Source organism: Rhyacophila brunnea, unplaced genomic scaffold (genome assembly GCF_057557595.1).
Source record: "Rhyacophila brunnea isolate RB1 unplaced genomic scaffold, BYU_Rbru_1.0 scaffold_4, whole genome shotgun sequence".
NCBI lineage: Eukaryota > Metazoa > Arthropoda > Insecta > Trichoptera > Rhyacophilidae > Rhyacophila > Rhyacophila brunnea.
Window position 1 is genome coordinate 21,702,680 of NW_028233068.1, and position 18,527 is coordinate 21,721,206.

Here is an 18,527-nt window from a genome sequence, read left to right on the forward strand (position 1 = left end):
GTCACTGGGGGTTAAATCTGGCGAATACGGTGGGTGGTCGACCAATTCGAACTTCAATTCTTCAATTTTAGCCATTGATCGTAAACATGTGTGAACACGGGCATTGTCCTGATGAAAGAGGATTTTTTTCCTGTTTAAATGAGGCCGTTTTTCTTCAATTTCGTTTTTTAGCTGGTCCAATAAAGATGTATAATAATCCCCTGTTATTGTTTTTCCTTTTTCCAAATAGTCAACGAAAATAATTCCACGTGCATCCCAAAATACAGTAGCCATAACCTTACCAGCTGATTTTACGGTTTTCGCCTTCTTTGGACATGGTTCGCCTTTCGCAATCCACTGCTTTGACTGTTCTTTCGTCTCGGGAGTATAGTGGTGTATCCATGTTTCATCTAAAGTCACAAAGCGACGAAAAAATTCATCCGGATTGCGTTGCATGAGCGACAACAGGGTTTTAGAGGCCACCACCCTATTGCGTTTATTGTCGACTGTGAGCAAACGCGGCACCCATCTTGCAGAAACTTTTTTCATGCCCAATTTGTCATGTAAAATAGAAATGACGCTACTTTTTGAGATCCCTGTAACCTCAATTATCTCACTCAACTTTAATTTTCGGTCACTTAACACCATATCGTGGATTTTATTGATCATTTCTGGTGTAGTCACCTCTACAGGACGTCCTGAGCGTGGTTCATCCTTTGTTGATGTACGACCACGTTTAAATTCATTTAACCAGTTATAAATAGTTGCAAGTGAAGGAGCAGATATGCCGTGAACTAAATCCAACTCATTTTTTATTTCCTTTGCTGTTAACCCTTTTATATTAAAATGTTTAATAACAGCTCTAAACTCAATTTTCTCCATTTTTGTAAACAAGCAAATTTTTTTTTTAAATGTACGAAAATAAAAAACAATAACCCGACCAATCTGATTGAAACTTCGCAGCATACTGAATCGGTAGTGCCGCTGCATGAAAACAAACCGCTTACAGTACTAGTCGCGCCACCTGTCGGCTTTTCTAAGGACTTATTGACCCACCCTCGTATATTCTATTTTTTTTACATACTTTATCTATCTATCTATTCATTTATTTATTTATTACTACATATTATGCTAACACAAGTGAATATCATTTGATCTAATTTTATGCGAAGTAATCAGGCAAAGAGTCGTATCAGTGTAGTAAAAAGTACAAGGCAATGCAAAGTTATAAAACGTGTACTCTACACGGAAGAGCATTAGCCTGAATTAGATTAGATAATCTATTTATATAATTTTGAAGCCTTACTATCCTTTATATTTATTTTAAACATTTGATGACTGCATAAAGTATTTTTATTACGTAAAATAGTAAGTATTCTTTTAAACCTCTCGTTCTAATGTTTTAGAATATAGTAATATTTCAGTACATCCATGTTTAGTGGTATTAAGATTTTTTAGATTTATTAATTTTTAAACGCATTTATAAAACCATTAGTAAAATTTATGTTGGCATTATTAGGTATGGTGAAATATTTACGATAAAAATTATATTTATAATCTCTGTGATCCCAAATTTGACAAGAGCCTTCAAGGCTTCAAAATTATATAAATAGATTATCTACAACGTTTAAGAAATGTTCAGGCTAATGCTTTGAAAATACCATAAAATCTCCATTTTGACCTACGTTGGGCATGTGGGCCGTTAATCTCTTGAAGTATTGAGTTTTTACTCTGAAAATATTCAGAATCTTAAGAAATTTAATCATACTGATCTTCAGGATTATTAAATTTGAAGACCATTGGAGAACTTGCGTTGCGGTTTAATACCTACCACTTTGACGCCACTAATTTAGGTGTTTCATACCCCATTTGTACTTATCTTTTGATTTGTAGCAACCCTAATCACAAAGACCATACCCAAATTACTTCCTTGGTCTTTTAGAATTTCGAATTGAGATTCCTCCTCTCAGATATCTTCCCTCCGTTTTCTTTCGTGTGAATAATTAATGACGGCCATCGCTTTTGGCTATTCGCCACTAGATATTCAGATAGCTACCATTAGGTGTCAGTAGCGTTTCATGCAGGTATATTTAATGCAATTGCACGTTACGTTATAATTTTCTGTTACTTATACCCCGTTTCCACGTGCATGGATGTAGGTACTGTGCACAGTAAGAAAATGTATAGGGAAACATGTATTATGCTGCAGTTGGCAAGATTGCGTGCACAAATCAAACAAGTTTGGAAGCTTCCGAATTGTGATGATTTATTACGCGCAAGTAAGATTATTTTCGATCTGTGCCTGCGCAGTAGAGCGATAGGGGCGAACATGCCGGTAAAAAAACGAACTGCTCATTTTGAGCTTAACCGATTTTCAATACGACCTGTCAGATAGTAGTATAAAATGACAACCTCGCGTCTCGCTTACTCTTGAAGAATGAGATTAGAGAGACAGTCAGCACTTTTACGTGTAAACAGTTATTGTCATGATAGTTTAAAATAAGCACGATTGCCGATAGTAATTCCATGCAAGTGTACAGGCGCTATTACTTGCAATATGCTAGATACCAGTCATAATAAGAGTCTGACGATCAAAATACAGTCGCACTCGGTTATTACGATCACGGATATAGCGAGATCTCGGATGTAACGAGGAAACATTCGGTGACATTTTAATTTATGATTTTCTCCATACATTTATTCACTGTTATTACGAGCAACTTATCGGTTACACCAAGCAAAAATATAGTAAAATTTTTCAAAAATTTCAAAATTGCATCGCACAGTCAAATATTTTAATATGTTATAATGTAATTTAACTAAAATAGCGCCACAGGCAACTTTTTTTACTATTAAAGCAAATTTGTGGTGTGTAACCGTGTCACGTAACTGCTCGACCGGCCACGCCACCCTTCCCTCCCCTAAGCCCGGCCCCCCAGGCTAGAGCCATGTCAGCCTTGTGGGGGATTAAAATATATTGAAATGCAATTTTTACTTTACGTTTATTTTAATTCCATTAGATTGATCTTTTTAATCTATTTTATTTAATTTATTTTAGATGCTAACAACTTAAAATGTGTATTATTGCACTCCACTGATGATTATTAACTGTTGGCTACTAGATACGGCTAGTGGCGAGACTAACAAACGAGCTCTGTTTAATTAGCCCAACCTAACTCGAAGTATTTTAATTCTAGCGACTAGCACGCAACCTATGATGTACCTATGTAGGTACGTACTGCATAGTAGGGAGTACAATATTTTTTTCGGACGGATATATGTAAAAAAAAACTTACGAATGCCGTACCGCAATCTTCATAAAATAACACTGTTACGATGTTAATAAATACTCTTGTTTGTTTCTAATCAATTTAAATCGTAAAATATCAGAAAATATTCATAACGTTTTGCATCGTCTGAGGTTTTGCATTTTTTCGGGTGCCAGCAGACTTTCCGAGCCATTCATAGGTTCGCCACTGCTGAAACAAGACCTCGAAATTAGTCTCGGGGTCTCCACAGAGAGTAAATAATCGCCACTGCCACTTAACTTTACTGTTGACTGCTATTATAGTTAGGTATCTCGTAGCCATAATACTTGTAGGTATACTCCCGTGGTACGATTTGACCTTTCCATCTGGTGCAGGTATTCCCAATCAGGAATCGGGCACGTGGAACCGTTATAGTGGTTCCGGAACAGTTTACTTAAGCTTAAGTAGGTATCTTCGGAAACAACCACAACGTGTCGCTTTTTTATTTTAATTGAGTTTTCAGGATGAAGGTTTTCACTTTTCACCTACCAATTTATAAACAATAAAGTACGTAGGTAGGTAGGTACCTTTTTTGAAACGTAAGGTTGGTTAGATACATTTCGCGTGCCTACTTTATCCTAGAATAATTTTCCATAAAAATTATGTAGGTAGGTAGGTATTTTGTATTTCAATTTTATTTATTCAATGAGAACATTTATTTTGTTTTATTTTACAGTGACATCTATGGATAACACCGATAGTTATTTGATTTTTATATTAAAGTGACATCTCTTACAAAGTAGCAATATTAATATGATAGCTTTACTTACTGTCATCTGTTTTTTAATCGTAAAAACTGTATGTTATTATAATTTAATGCCATCTTCATTAAAATGTACATAGCTTTTTCTCGTAATATCGGTCGATATTGCAGGTATTACAGATTATTTTTGTTTATATAATTCTGTCACTAGGGGATATCAAATCCTCGAAAAAGTCGTTTACTTTCACTATGACGTAGTCTGACGTTTAGAGGTGGTCAGTGAATGTTTTAACAACGCGCCGTTTTAAATAAATAACTGGAAAAATGACAGGCAACTACAGAACCGTGTACGCTTTTGCAAGAGAAATGCATCCTAGAACGTCAGACTTGTTCATACAATATGGAACGGCCGGCTTCCGAACAAAGTGAGTAAAATAAACGAATAATATCTCGTCTATAAGGTTATAAAATGGATTTTGTCTTCTCCCGCAGCGTTCGTTCGGCGTGACTCATATTAATAAGACTTAATTTATTATCTTTCTCAGTGTCAAAACACATTCCCACCATATTTGAATGCGGACACACTGACAGATCACAGAAGACAGATTGTGTTAACAGATTTTGAACAACGAATATTAGTCGTTCATTTCTTTTACTGTATTATGTCACAACGGTTTTTACAATTTCTTTATTAAGAAAGCTATGTTTTAGGAATTTAAATAATTATTAAAAACACGATTACATTACACACCTACTTCACAATTTAAACAAAACAATAAATGTATTCTAGAATGTATTCTCTTCCTATCTCATTTATTAATCATCACAATAACAGTAGGTATGTACCTATGTAATTAATGACAGAATAGGTAGAATTTTTTGTCAGATATTCTTCAAAATACAACATTTAAATGTGTTGGTAGTTTAATACATAAGTAATATTGGTTATATACATGTTAAATTAAATGTATGAGCATGCTCTTCAGTTAGTTTTTAGCAAGACACTATATCATGTCAATTGAAGATACTACCTACCCATGCCCCCGTTATTTATAATAGAATAATCATAAAAAATATTTAACCAAAAAGGTCCCTAAGTAAATACATAATACCTATTATGTAGTCAACAATATTATAGATTATAGTATATAATAAATAATATTATAGATCTAACTAAGATCTATCTTATCTACCGCAAAAATGATATGGGGTAGTTATTGTATCTTAACTTTTATCAGGTTTATGTGGGAATAGGTGATGTTGACAAACGTCCATAGAACAAAATATTCCCTATTCTCAATAATGAATTGTTTACCTGACTTCAACATCTATGATCATGTTCGTATCTATTTTTAAATGTTGTTGACAGTGGTATACCTACATCATTTTAGATTAAGTACCCAGACATATTTACAAGAAGGACAAACAATATCCACTAAAGATCAATTAGCAAATGAGCAATTAACTTATCTAATTAAACAACATGAAAATGAAAGCAAACATTGTGTCGGTGTTTTACCTATGTGTATATTACGTAAATTATTACAACTTTGTATTTTTGTATTAGGGCCTTTACAAGAGTAGATACTTATAATAATATGGTATAGTAATGGCGGAGACTAGGTTATTTATCGTTTACTTTGACAAGTAGGTAATTATAATTTAAACGCAAGAATTCTCTAAACGTACTCAATACAAGACAATACTGGAAATGGTGTGAATTGGTTTATTATTCTATCCGTAATGCATGACATTACAACATGAAAAAAATGCAGTGAAATTATTGGGTCTGTAATTGTATCCAATATTTTTAAAAATATGGTGATTAGCGCCACAGTTTCGATAAATAAGAAATATAAGTGTCTAGATAAAAATAATATTTAGCTTCACATTTTCAAGAGAATATGAGCGAAACACGTGTCATGAAACAATATAAGTTCAGTTTATTATGAAATTGTGTGTCTATGAATATGTCTGAAAAAATTGCCAAATTTTATTTTGATCACTGACCCAAATGTGCATTGTTATTCTTTTCTTTTGTTATAATTATTTACCTCTATCCAGCAGGCAGTCTTCGCCACTGGCGTATGTGTTGTCAGAGAAATACATAGACTGAGACGTAATCATCAATATATATTATTAACTACCCTGTATCCAAAACATTTTCACTCAAAACTACGGTATCTAAAAAAATCCTAAATGTAGCACTAAAAAATACTTTACAATTTATGTATCGTTCAAAAAGTTATGGCATATGGAAGCAATAAGCATTTCCACTCATCTATAGTAAGCAACAAAATTCCCTACTAGATTAAATCATAAATAGTTTCATTCTTTTCACAAAGAAAATATTTCTTTTAATAAAGTTATTCAAATTCCTAACATACTTGCAATGTCTATGTATCTAAATATAATATTTAACTTAAAATAGGTCAGTCAGTTAACAGTTATTTTTATTTGGTAGAATCTTTTTTTAAATACACATTAAGTTACAGTTCTATTTCCTTATCATTTCCATCCAATGTCATACCTGGCTCTATGCCACGTTTTTATCATTATTAAATTAACTACCTAACACTATCTTTATCATAATAGGTACTTACTGATTAGTGTGCATCATGTACAGATTCACATAGATTCCTAGTAGTCATTCTGAAATTTATTTAATACTCAAAACTTGAGCTTAGCAAATATTGACAAATCCATGATTATTTCCTCTTTCACTTACCACTTAATATTGACACAAGCCACCAACCATTATGAAGTTAGTAAAATTAGAAGACCTAAAACACATAATCCCGATGACATTTGAACTTTTCATACATGTTTACCTTTTTCAAAGACCTTTTTAAATTGCTTTCTAACATGACCTTTCCATGTTCTGTGACATTTTACTTGTCTTCTATTATTTCACTAGTATGGGCTTATATAATATTTCAGGTATTTCTTTTATGTAAACACATACCATGTATCTCATTCAAAAAATCTTGCATGTTTTTTCATGACAAAGTAGAACACACTGATAACAATTTAAATTTTGTCTAGAATTGGTTGTTAGTTATTCAATCAATTCCTATATGAGTGGATAGATATTGTAATTTGTTACAGTCAGTATTTGAACCTTTCCAATATTATAATACACAACATTAAAACTTAGCTACGACGGCTAGCCTACTATTATTTTTACTAAGTACCCCCTTAATACTTATAGCTGACGAATGATAACTCAATTATTAATTTTAAATAATGTTTAAAATGTATGTTTGAAATATTGTTGTCTTATTTCCAGGGCCATGTATTTGGACCACGTCCTCTACCGAATGGGTTTGCTGGCGGCACTTAGATCCCGAGTGAAAAATGGTTGGAAAATCTCATTGATATAACTTTCAAGCTTGCGATTTAATTTAACACAGATTCTACTTTAATTCTTGCATGCCATTTCATTTATGACAGTGTCAAGGTGGTAGGTAAATGACATTTGGCATTAAAAATGCTGATTTAAAAAAAACCAGATTTTGTGTTTTAATGTTTCAACTCTTCTCATACGATTACTTTCATTTCGGTCCTAAATTTTCTATTTTTAATAACTGGTTTTTTTCTTAAATGTCTGCATTATTTACTCTTATATAACAATGTGCCACAAAGTATAATAATATTTATTTTATTAAAGTATTTATTTACTTGTTTTCAATAATGAAAATCTTATCTAATCTAAACTTAATCTTCATTATATCAGAATTAATTATCAGTATTTTTTTTTACATACTGAAATGATTCAATTATAATGATATAATTACTTATTTCTTCTAAAAACTCATTATGGAAATTTGTTTGAAAACATTTTATTTATAAAATAAACAAGTTCACATTTAATAAATAAATATGTTAAGGTTTTATCATGCTTGTGAGAGTGAGAGAAATACACTAAATACAAATAAACAATCTTTGCATTCCCAGAATAAAACTTTGAAATTGAAATGTAAAATGCTACTTCAAACCGTAAATATTTCAATGATTCATATTACAGTAATTTATTGTGGCTATTTCTGTCTTTGAACATTTTGGGATGCTATTTTTAAGTCTCCAGCTAAATAAAACCATACAGCACTGCATTACATTACACTATTAGAGGTACTACTTGCTTATATAGATGTTAACTGTCTGTGGTAGATTAGATTAACTATTTTCTACTGCACTCCATCAATGGTGTGCTATACTTTCAATCCTGTAATGCAGTGCCACAGTGTCATTCATTACTATCCATTAATATCAATTCTATTATAGACCAGACGTCTTGTATTTTACATTTTCTTTTGCTTGGTGTGGTATAGTTTTGGAATTTCCTAAATGGTAACAATCAATATTATGGATTATCTTTGGACTGTTTTCTTATCTTATAGGTAATATTATTATTATCTTACATATTGTGTTTATAAATCATTAAATTTATCAATGAATTATCACGTCTATGTCATACTCTGTTTATAATCTACTAAATATTGAAAAGAATATTATCATTAATTATTTATACAAAAGGTAAATTTAATTCACTAATTTAATAGAAATCATATAAATATGATAAAACATTATTATAAAATGTTACTGCAAATCAAATACCAGGCATTCATATTAATTCATCAAACCTTAGGGAGACCATTCCTTTGTACCTACTTATCTTCAGTTTACTGGTTTACCCAGGACCATACTTATTATTAAGTTATTGTGTGTTATGCCATACAATTTTGTACATTTCTATGTACAAATCTTAATTGCAGTCAAGGAATTTTAAAAGTTGATTATTTCCTGAGGTCCTTCAGAGTCAATAAAAATATGTTTTCAATGCAAACCACTATCTAGTAGTATTTTTGTATCAACTTTTCGTACCAATACAAAATTAATTTTCGATATCATTAAAATATACATTTGAACCAATTTTATTAATCACCAGTCAGGATCTATCAACTGCTGAATGAAGGCTTCCCTGTATTCTTTTCGTTTGTTTTTGGATTGTGTATTTTTGTATTTTTTTCTTTTCCAAAAAAAAATCTTTTCCATGCATATTGAATTTGTATTATTTTTAGCTTCAAATTACTTAACACTGATAATCACAGCCCCGAAAGATAAAGTTCTGAGAGCATATTTATTCCAATAATTTTATTTCATGACTAGATCTTATGAATCACTCAAAATACTAAGTAACTCCACATAATATCTTATTTTACTCAGACTATTCATCATTATAATAATCAACATAGAAAAATGTTATCACTAATGATTTGACGTAAATGATTCATTAACGCAGTGATTGCCAACCCTAAGATTCTGCGAAAATTACAAAAAAGGTGTGCAACATGCCACCGTTTTTGTAATTAAATAAAAAAAGTATAAGGTGAGTCGGGGGAATATGCCAAAGCTCAATTAATTTATTCGTCCATCACTACATGTCGCTGCAGTAACCATTTTTAGGATCGGTCATTAGTTCTGGAGAACACATGCTTGGCTTTGGTCCTGTTAAATCTTAAATTAAAAAATACGCCTATAAAATGAAAGAAGTACCCATTTTTTTGGTGGTACACCCGATCCTCTTTGCACGGGGGATACGTTCCAAAGACTACCGTGCAAAACAAAACCGTGTAAAAAAAGATAAGGTGCCCATACAAAAATCAAGTCAAAATACGAAATTCTTGAACTCTTTATTCATAAAAATACATAGTTTTCGATTTAAATTAAATTTAGCATAGAGAAATATAATCGTTCAGTGTCGCTACTTGACAATAAACGTGCCCGTTTACTGCTGTTTTTCGCTCTCAACGCTGGAAATATTTAATGAGGCTGACGCCGAAGCACGCGTAGCGTCTCTTGTATCGAACCCGAAGTGACTGATTAGTCTCGCCATGTATGTCTGGATGAAATCCGGTGACAACATATGTATGCACCAGTGGCGTGCTGCTGTCCATTGTAATACAAATTTTTGATAAATATGTACATATACGTATTTTTAATCTTTGTACTTTTCTTAAAACTGTGTTGGAGCAAAAAAATCAGTGTAAATAAAAAATAATCGGTACTTTTTTTAAACCATGTTATTTCGAAACCATTCAAAAAGAGGATTGGGTGTACTTTATTTACATAAGATATTCTCAACATAAAGATTTGGTTTGATTCATGGTTAAGTTCAGTTTCATTGAATAATAAATACACTATGTTTGGCATCACATTTTACTATATGGGATTATCTTGCACACCGGCGTTATTTTATTTCTGTCTTTGGCATCTTACCCCTACCTGTGTACGAAGTGCTAATTTTTTTTAGTTTGAGACATCTTCGCCCGACAAAGTGGGGGAAGATGGCATTTTTAGTTTTTATATTTTTTTACATTGTTCCAGTAAATTTTTTAATAGTATTGCTGCTAAATATTATAATAAAGTGTTTTTCTAATATAACCATGTTTTTATTTTTAATATAAATATATTATTTTACAATCAGTAATCCGTCAAGGCATATTCCCCCGACTTACCTTATATATACTTACAAATAATTTGCGAATATTTGTTTATAACGGTAAGGGTAGGGTTGTCACATACACGTGGCTGCATACAGGAGATGTTCAGATAAAATCCACCACTAGCCACCGCCTGCTGAGAACTTGTGTTGGTGTAGGTGTTGATCCTATGCCAGACGTACGTAAGTATTTTTGTTATTTTTTATATTCTCATTGAACCTTATATGTGACGAGACAGGTAGGGCCAAACAAGCTTCTGAATCACTGCGTTAATGTAATGTAACTTTATTCCCAGATGTTTTATGAAGTGAATATAGAAAGCATTAAAATTAACTCATGCATTATAGGAGCAACCATTGGCGTAATGATCACAGCATCACACAATCTGGAACCGGACAACGGAGTCAAATTGATTGATCCCCACGGAGAAATGCTGGAGATGAGCTGGGAAACCATCGCCACTAAACTGGCTAATGTTGGGTGAGCTATGTTTCATGTAAAAATGGTAATAGATTATTATGACAAGTACAATTTACTATGCTATGCTAAATCCATTTTGTTACATTGTCTGATGACCGGTGCCATGGATATTATGCTTTCAGAAGTACCCGTACATTCATTATCACTCCTGGTGAGATGTAGCATCTGTAATATTCTAAAGAGAACCACACTGAGCATAGATGATGGCAAAGATGCCGCTTCTCAGCTGTTGTGTGGATGAACAAACTTCGCAACGCATATATATCTTCAACAAACAGCTCTGCAATTACTGACAAAATGTCTGCTTTTTTCAATATATTTGTGACCTACTCAGTCATGTTCGGTGATGAAAAGTTTTTAATACAGGTTCATAAATGCAGGGAATTTATATAGGATCCATATTCGACAAACATGTCCACTTCAATACCATCAGGCATAAATAGTGCTGAATGACATATACCAGATCAATCGTAATTCTAAAAATCTGTAGCCATTGTGGTCTAATAAGACACTGCTGCTCAATTCCGTTCCCCACTGCTCGGAGTGGTCATATCCTTAATGGGATTTTTAAATAAATTTTTATAGGTATTCAATTGTTTATACTTTTTCAGTGATAACGAACTTGAGGGTGCCGTTGCGGAAATAGTTGACACGCACAAAATTGATATGAGACTGAAAGCCAACGTTTACATTGGAATGGATTCAAGGTCTGTTGTTAATACCTTATAAAATATTCATTATTCTTTCAAACACAATAGAACAAATTATTTCTTATTGTAAATTTTGGGATAATACTAGACACATTGTTAGAGCAGAATTTCAACCACAGAATATATTAATATGTTAATGTGAAACCCAGTCGCCATGGACCAAGGATAAGAAGCCGGATTCGGTTTATTACTTTTTGAATGCAAATAAATATTACGAATAAAATGCAAAGCGCGTAGTGTTCTTAAATACTACCAATATTGAATACACATTTTGTTTTAGTGACAAACTTAAATGCATATACAGACATTAAAAATAATATTACTCTTTAACTTGTGTTTAAGTTTATCCCATATTTCTCCGTATTCAAGATTTAAACCTTCATGCAGTTCACCCAGAAGGTAACCTACTTCGCATTATTTTTGTGTTTCCTAATTTCAACAGATGTTCCTACTAAACCTTTGTTTTTTTCTTGTAATTTTTAAATCATGAATCTTGATATGGAAATACATATATTTTTAATGTTCATATCCACATCTTAAATATTATGTTTCTTATTAGATTTAATTACTTCAAATATTAACTCTATTCTAAATTGATTTTGTCTCCAGATACACTAGTCCTGGACTGTCAAAAGCCGCAACTGATGGTGTTCTAGCCATCCAAGGGACCCCGAAAGATTTTGGAATAGTGACAACACCGATGCTCCATTACTATGTCTTGTGCAGGAATACTAATGGCGCATATGGAATGCCAACTGAAGAAGGTACGCACTTATTTCACTAATAGATACTGCGAGATCGTGGCATCCATTTATTCATGTTATAATTTGTATATATTTTATATAAGAAATGGTTATTAGGGGTGTGCGATTCAATATAAGTAATTCAAGGATTGCTTGATTGATCATTACAGTCACTTTCTTATTTCTTAGTAGGCAGAGAAAGATCCACTAAGAACATTATTACCTATGTGAATTTAATTTACCATAATGTTGGAATATTTTATATTCAACTCAAGGCCAGCAACTTTCAATTGTTTCTATTGTAATAGGACCTACAGTCTGCTATGACAGTCATATCGAACAAAAATACTGACAGCTCCGTTATCAAAAAGACTTTTTCTTTAAATCGTTTTTGATTCTTACCACTCATTCATTATACCCTCTTATCTTTTATATTTTAGGCTATTTTACAAAGCTTTTTAATGCGTTTAAAAGACTCCGCGGCAACGAATCTTCAAACGCGTCTTACAAACCGCATTTGTACTTTGACGGAGCCAACGGTGTGGGCGGGAAGAAAATGAAACTGCTGAAGAAGCGTCTGGAAGGGTTCCTCGACGTCGAAATCTTCAACGCCGGCGGAAATGGTGGAAAGTTAAATCTTAATGTAAGTTGGACAATTATGTTACAGTTAATGAACTGTAACATTTATATATTTGGTTTTTTTTTCTGAAATCTTAACCAGAATGACATCACTAAAGCATAATTAATAACCTGCGTATTCAAAATGCACTTGTCTCTTTTTAATGTCTTTGAATTAAGCACTGTATCAAATTCATGTGATTCATTCAATATACATGAAATTTGATTATTGGTTTTGGTGGCGCGCTGACCCGAGGTGAGCATGGCTTCCTTGAACAACTCTCTCCACCTATTCCAAGGAGGTTTGAAATTTTATCGTTGCTGCAGCGATATTCACAAAAATCTTACAGAGCACACTATCAGTTTGTGTCCTGAAATTTGTACGTATGCAGTTGGCCATATCACAGTTCACCGTGAGCTGTTGTATTGGAAGAATAAATAAAACACTTACAAAATATATAATAAAAACCACCGTAATACAAGGAAAAGGCAGGAAAATAGGTGGGTAAGTAAATTAGAAATCAAATCCTAATATTGTATAGTTTATATAGAATCGTAGTGTTGTGATTAGATATAAACAGATATTTGATGTCAATCAATAACAAATTAATATTCTCATAGAATCTAATAAAATTGGAACAATGCAATGTTCCACGAACAACACATCATATTTTGATCTCAATGCTATATGGCCAGCTCTTTCTACTATGACAGCTCACAGTAAACTGTGATTTGATGAAATATAATACGTACAGTTTACGTGTAAGTTTTCATTAGGTACTGCAATAGCAATATACGACGACAATATAGGACAACCCAGATTACCTTACCCAACACATCGAAATCATACTTAAATGTGAAAAACTGTGAATTCATGTACCTAACCTATCTGAAATAAGCTAAAAACTAATTTAATAAACTTGACCCTATACAAATTGGTTGCTTTCCAATTCAGTACCCCAGGCAGACTGCAGTCATCGGTAGATCCATTTAGCCAATGAATATTAATTGTCCTGCGCTTTATTGAATTGCTCAATATTACTTTCTTTGTCATTTTATTGTTGTTGTTATGTTAAAGATTATCTACCCAGTGCAGTTTCAGTGAAGGAGTTTTCTTTCGCAAATGTTTAGAGTTCATTCATTTAGCAGAGTTCATATCCAAGTTTCCAAAGTAATTCTAGATTTTATTTTTGTTCTAGTGTGGAGCCGATTTTGTTAAAGTACAGCAGAAACCTCCTGTGGATGTCCCGAGAGAGTTGAATCAACGAGTGGTCTCCGTTGATGGTGATGCAGACAGGATCGTGTACTATTATTTGGATAATAGGTTTGTAAAATATCAATCCTTTTAATAAATAATCAGCCCGTCTCTTTCCTAATTGATGATTGCTTTTAACTTGTTGACCGCGGTGCATTTAATTACCACATTTAAATAACATGCTAATTATATCGAATGGCCAATTAATGAAGGCACAAACGGGTGTGCCGTCCGTGTGGAAAGGATTGATTTTATCTATTTCATTTTTCAGTGAGACATTCCACCTGTTGGATGGAGACAGGATCGCTACACTACTAGCAGGATATTTGATGAGCCTCATCAAGAAATGTCAACTGTCAGATTTGAAACTTGGCTTGGTGCAAACTGCCTATGCGAACGGAGCTTCCACAGAATACATTACAGATACATTGGTAAATAATCGTTTAAAGCAAATTAGTACATTAAATTTTATTTGTTGAAAGATAGTTGCTGTGTTTGAAGTAGTGAATAAAATTTATGGTAATCTTCAATTGCTTCAAATAAATTTTCTATTCAATTGAAATATTATTGGAAGCTTTTTAAAAATATCTAATCGAATAACATTTAAAATTTAGCTAGCTTGGTGAAGAAAATTTGAAACATTCAGAACTATATTATTTCACTATTATATTATTTACCTATAGCTAATTATAATTAATCGTTGCCCAATAAACCACTTGTTACTGATGATTCTTCTGCTGGTAAATTTCTTGCAAAAACTGTCTTTGTCATTTATGGAGAACTCTGTCAACTCAAACGATGTTCTTATACACAGTGACAAATAGCTTTTTAGGTTACCTCCATTCTATCCGGCAACTTGTCTGAAATACAGTTGAATTATCTTTCTCCGATCACAGCATTTCTAAAATACTTTATATCTACATTGTGTAACCTAATATGTGCTTCATTGTTTTATACCACATATTCTTGAGATTATTATTTAAAATGTGTAATACCCTTACGTACTTTACCATGATAATTATATCATCTTTAAAATGATATTTTTTATATATTATTGCTAATTTTTCAGTGTGTTCCTGTGACTTGCGTTAAAACCGGTGTGAAGCACCTCCACCATGCCGCTTTGGACTATGACATTGGAGTCTATTTTGAAGCAAATGGCCATGGAACCGTAATTTACAGTGATAAAGCCAAGAATCTGATACGCTATGCATCCATGGATACAGGGTTAGTGTAGTTTGATGTAATAATAAGTCTGTTCATATAACCTCCACTCTGTGGAGACCCACATGATCCTCTTAGGAACGATAATGGTAATTTACCAATTAAATCTTTGTTTTAATAATTGATTATTATTTAATGAGATGGCGGATCTCACAATCACCTACAGATACCTGCCACATACATATTAGCATTCGGTGCAGTACTACATATAATCATTTCAGTTCTCAATCAGACACGATGTGTATTTTGTCATTGATTGTTGATTAGAATTGATTAGAATGCAAAATGTTCAAACATTTATTATGATGTTAAGTTTCGATCTAAAAAATATCTCTGTATTTTTTTTGAAAAGATATGATTCTAAAAAACTACTACGTCCATATTTTGTAAGTTTTTTTTATTTGTGTTCAATCTGTAATTATTGTTTTTCTTTCTTCCAGTCTAAACCCAGAACAGAGAGACGCCGCTAGTAGAATGTTGTCTGTGATCGATCTGACCAATGAAACTGTCGGAGATGCAATCTCCGATATGTTCTTAGTGGAGACGGTCCTGCACAGCAACGGATGGGATGTTCATCAGTGGCTGCAAGCTTATGAAGACCTGCCTTGCCGACAGCTGAAGGTTTCCGTCAAGGTAATGACTATAGTGGAACAATATAACCTTGAATATGTGCAGATGCGATTTCTTCTAGTGCGAAGATTTAGGCAGGGCGAATGTGATTATTTACAGTTGCTATTCTCGAGTCAAGCCTATTGCATCACTTACTCTCGATTAGAGCCGTTACCTGTATGTCTTGTTTTATGTCGAAACTATCAAACCTCGCGCTACTGTGAATTTCATTTTGTCCAAGAATAGAAATTCATATTATTTAATTATTAATATGTACTAAGCTATTGTAATCTATTTTAAATGACAGGCCGCGTGGCTTAAGCGTTGGCCTATAACGTCGTGGGTCCCAGGTTTGAATCCTGGGTCTGGCAAATACACATATTGTTTTTCAATTTGTGTTTGAGTCAGTATGGACCTAATAGGTTGAGCAAGTGGCTGACATCCATTTCTCGTAAAATCAAAAAATCTGTTAATAAATACAAACCTCCACTCTGTGGAGGCGAGGCCCATATGATCTTCTTAGGATCGGACATGGTCGGGGGACTGTAATCTACTGTTGATGATCGATCAAAGACTGCTTCACTGCGTAATACTGTAACCAAAAATTTTGAATGATGTTTTGATGTTAAATAGATTTTGAATGTTTTATTATTTTATTTATTTTGTTAATTGTAGGACCGAAATATTGTGACAACAACTGATGCGGAAAGAAAATGCGTAACTCCTGAAGGGCTTCAGGAGAGGATTGATGAGCTGGTGTCCAAGTACACTAAAGGCAGAGCTTTTGTCAGAGCATCCGGTACTGAAGATATCGTCCGAGTATATGCTGAGACCTCCACAAAAGAGGTTTGACTTGCTCCTCTATACTTTACTCATATTGCACAGTGACATTTAAATTTTCTAACTGCTCTTATTGGGAAGTGTCAACAATAATAGTATAAAAATTCGATATGTGGACTATATAGATGTTAAAACCGTCTCATAGCATCTACTTCTTTCCGTAGCTTGGACGATTAAGGCGTCAACTTCTTGACTGCAGCATTCAGAGTGAAAACTGACTCAACCTAAATATTTTAATTAAAATATGTCAGGTCTGAAAGTTCAAAGAATTTATGTAGATACAGCAGCATGGTATCATCTGAACCGTTTAATTGCGCATATCTTGAATTGTCCGGTTCTTTTTCGTAACAATATAAGTATCTGTATATTGGTCACTCTTGACCGCTACGTCTGTATATTACTGTGCTCACGGCAAAAGCTGTCATCATGATTTTGGTCATGTGAACGCAAGCAGTTTGAAATAAATGAGATTCTTGATAGAAACTATTATTATTAGTATGAATAATATTTGTGAATTAAAAATTAATAATCACTATTTATATAGTTTTATGTAATCTACCATTGGTGTACGGTCCATACATGCTGTGGATGCGGTGCTTGCCTTAATTATATATTGCTCCCTGCAATGAGCAAATATGCTGTGATGTTAGACATGCTATTTAGTAGTATCTTTTTTATTCTTTGCAAACAGTTCCCCATTATTTTAAAAGTGTTGTCCATGTATAATTTCATTAACCACTAATTACATAACCATTACATACATTTGTTTTGAAAATATGTCGAGAGTATTCAGTAGAAATAATGTATATCAAAATTGGATTAAAAAAAATCCAGCGTGACGAAAAATGTTATAGGTATCTCAAAATACTCCTTGTTATTTCAATATCGGCATATACCTTTGAAGAGCGTGTCTGATCTCAAAAAACACTGCACGCCATTGGTATCTACATTTTTTTGCCTCCTTGCGTAGAATACGAAGAAGCTATCATAATAATTTTCTGATTAGAGGTTTTGCTATAGACGTGAAAATGAGTTCATAGTTGTATATTTAAGAAATGGTTGATGGATAATAATATTTTATTAATTTCTGCGATATATTTTTCAGGATACCGATAAACTGGCGGCAGAAGTAGCCATTGCTGTGTTCGAGTTGGCCGATGGTGAAGGAAGTCCACCACAAATGCCCACAGTGGCGCAATGACATTCCTAGAGGAACAAATCAACCAAATAAAATTTTATATCGACTGAACCTATTCAGAATGAATGTAGTCACATAGCGAAAGCTTCTAACCAATTTTAACCTAATCATACACAACACGAATTTAACACTTTTATATTGAATAACTTCTAAAACAACGTAATTCTTTTCACTGCAACTTTTTAATGGAATTGTAATACAATCTATAAAGTTTTCATCATTTTTAAATCAAATATTAATTCATTTGAATACTACGAAATTATAAACAAATCTTCATTTCACTATAATATTATATACTTAACGTACCTTTTGGCATACCTCACGATTATATAGTTAATTTGGGTACATATACCAGAT

The 18,527-nt window shown here is 32.9% G+C and overlaps 1 protein-coding gene across 1 annotated transcript; it reads left to right on the plus strand.

The window, feature by feature from the left end:
• Positions 1-4,244: 4,244 nt before the first annotated feature.
• On the plus strand, positions 4,245-18,299 carry nst (phosphoglucomutase 3-like protein nst). Its single transcript, XM_085953858.1, has 12 exons — positions 4,245-4,415; positions 7,280-7,350; positions 10,841-10,973; positions 11,585-11,680; positions 12,293-12,447; positions 12,867-13,069; positions 14,244-14,368; positions 14,571-14,730; positions 15,369-15,526; positions 15,964-16,156; positions 16,808-16,978; positions 18,078-18,299. Exons 1-12 carry the CDS (start codon positions 4,315-4,317, stop codon positions 18,171-18,173), a joined length of 1,662 nt encoding a protein of 553 aa, XP_085809984.1. The 5' UTR covers positions 4,245-4,314; the 3' UTR covers positions 18,174-18,299.
• The last annotated feature ends 228 nt before the right edge of the window (positions 18,300-18,527 follow it).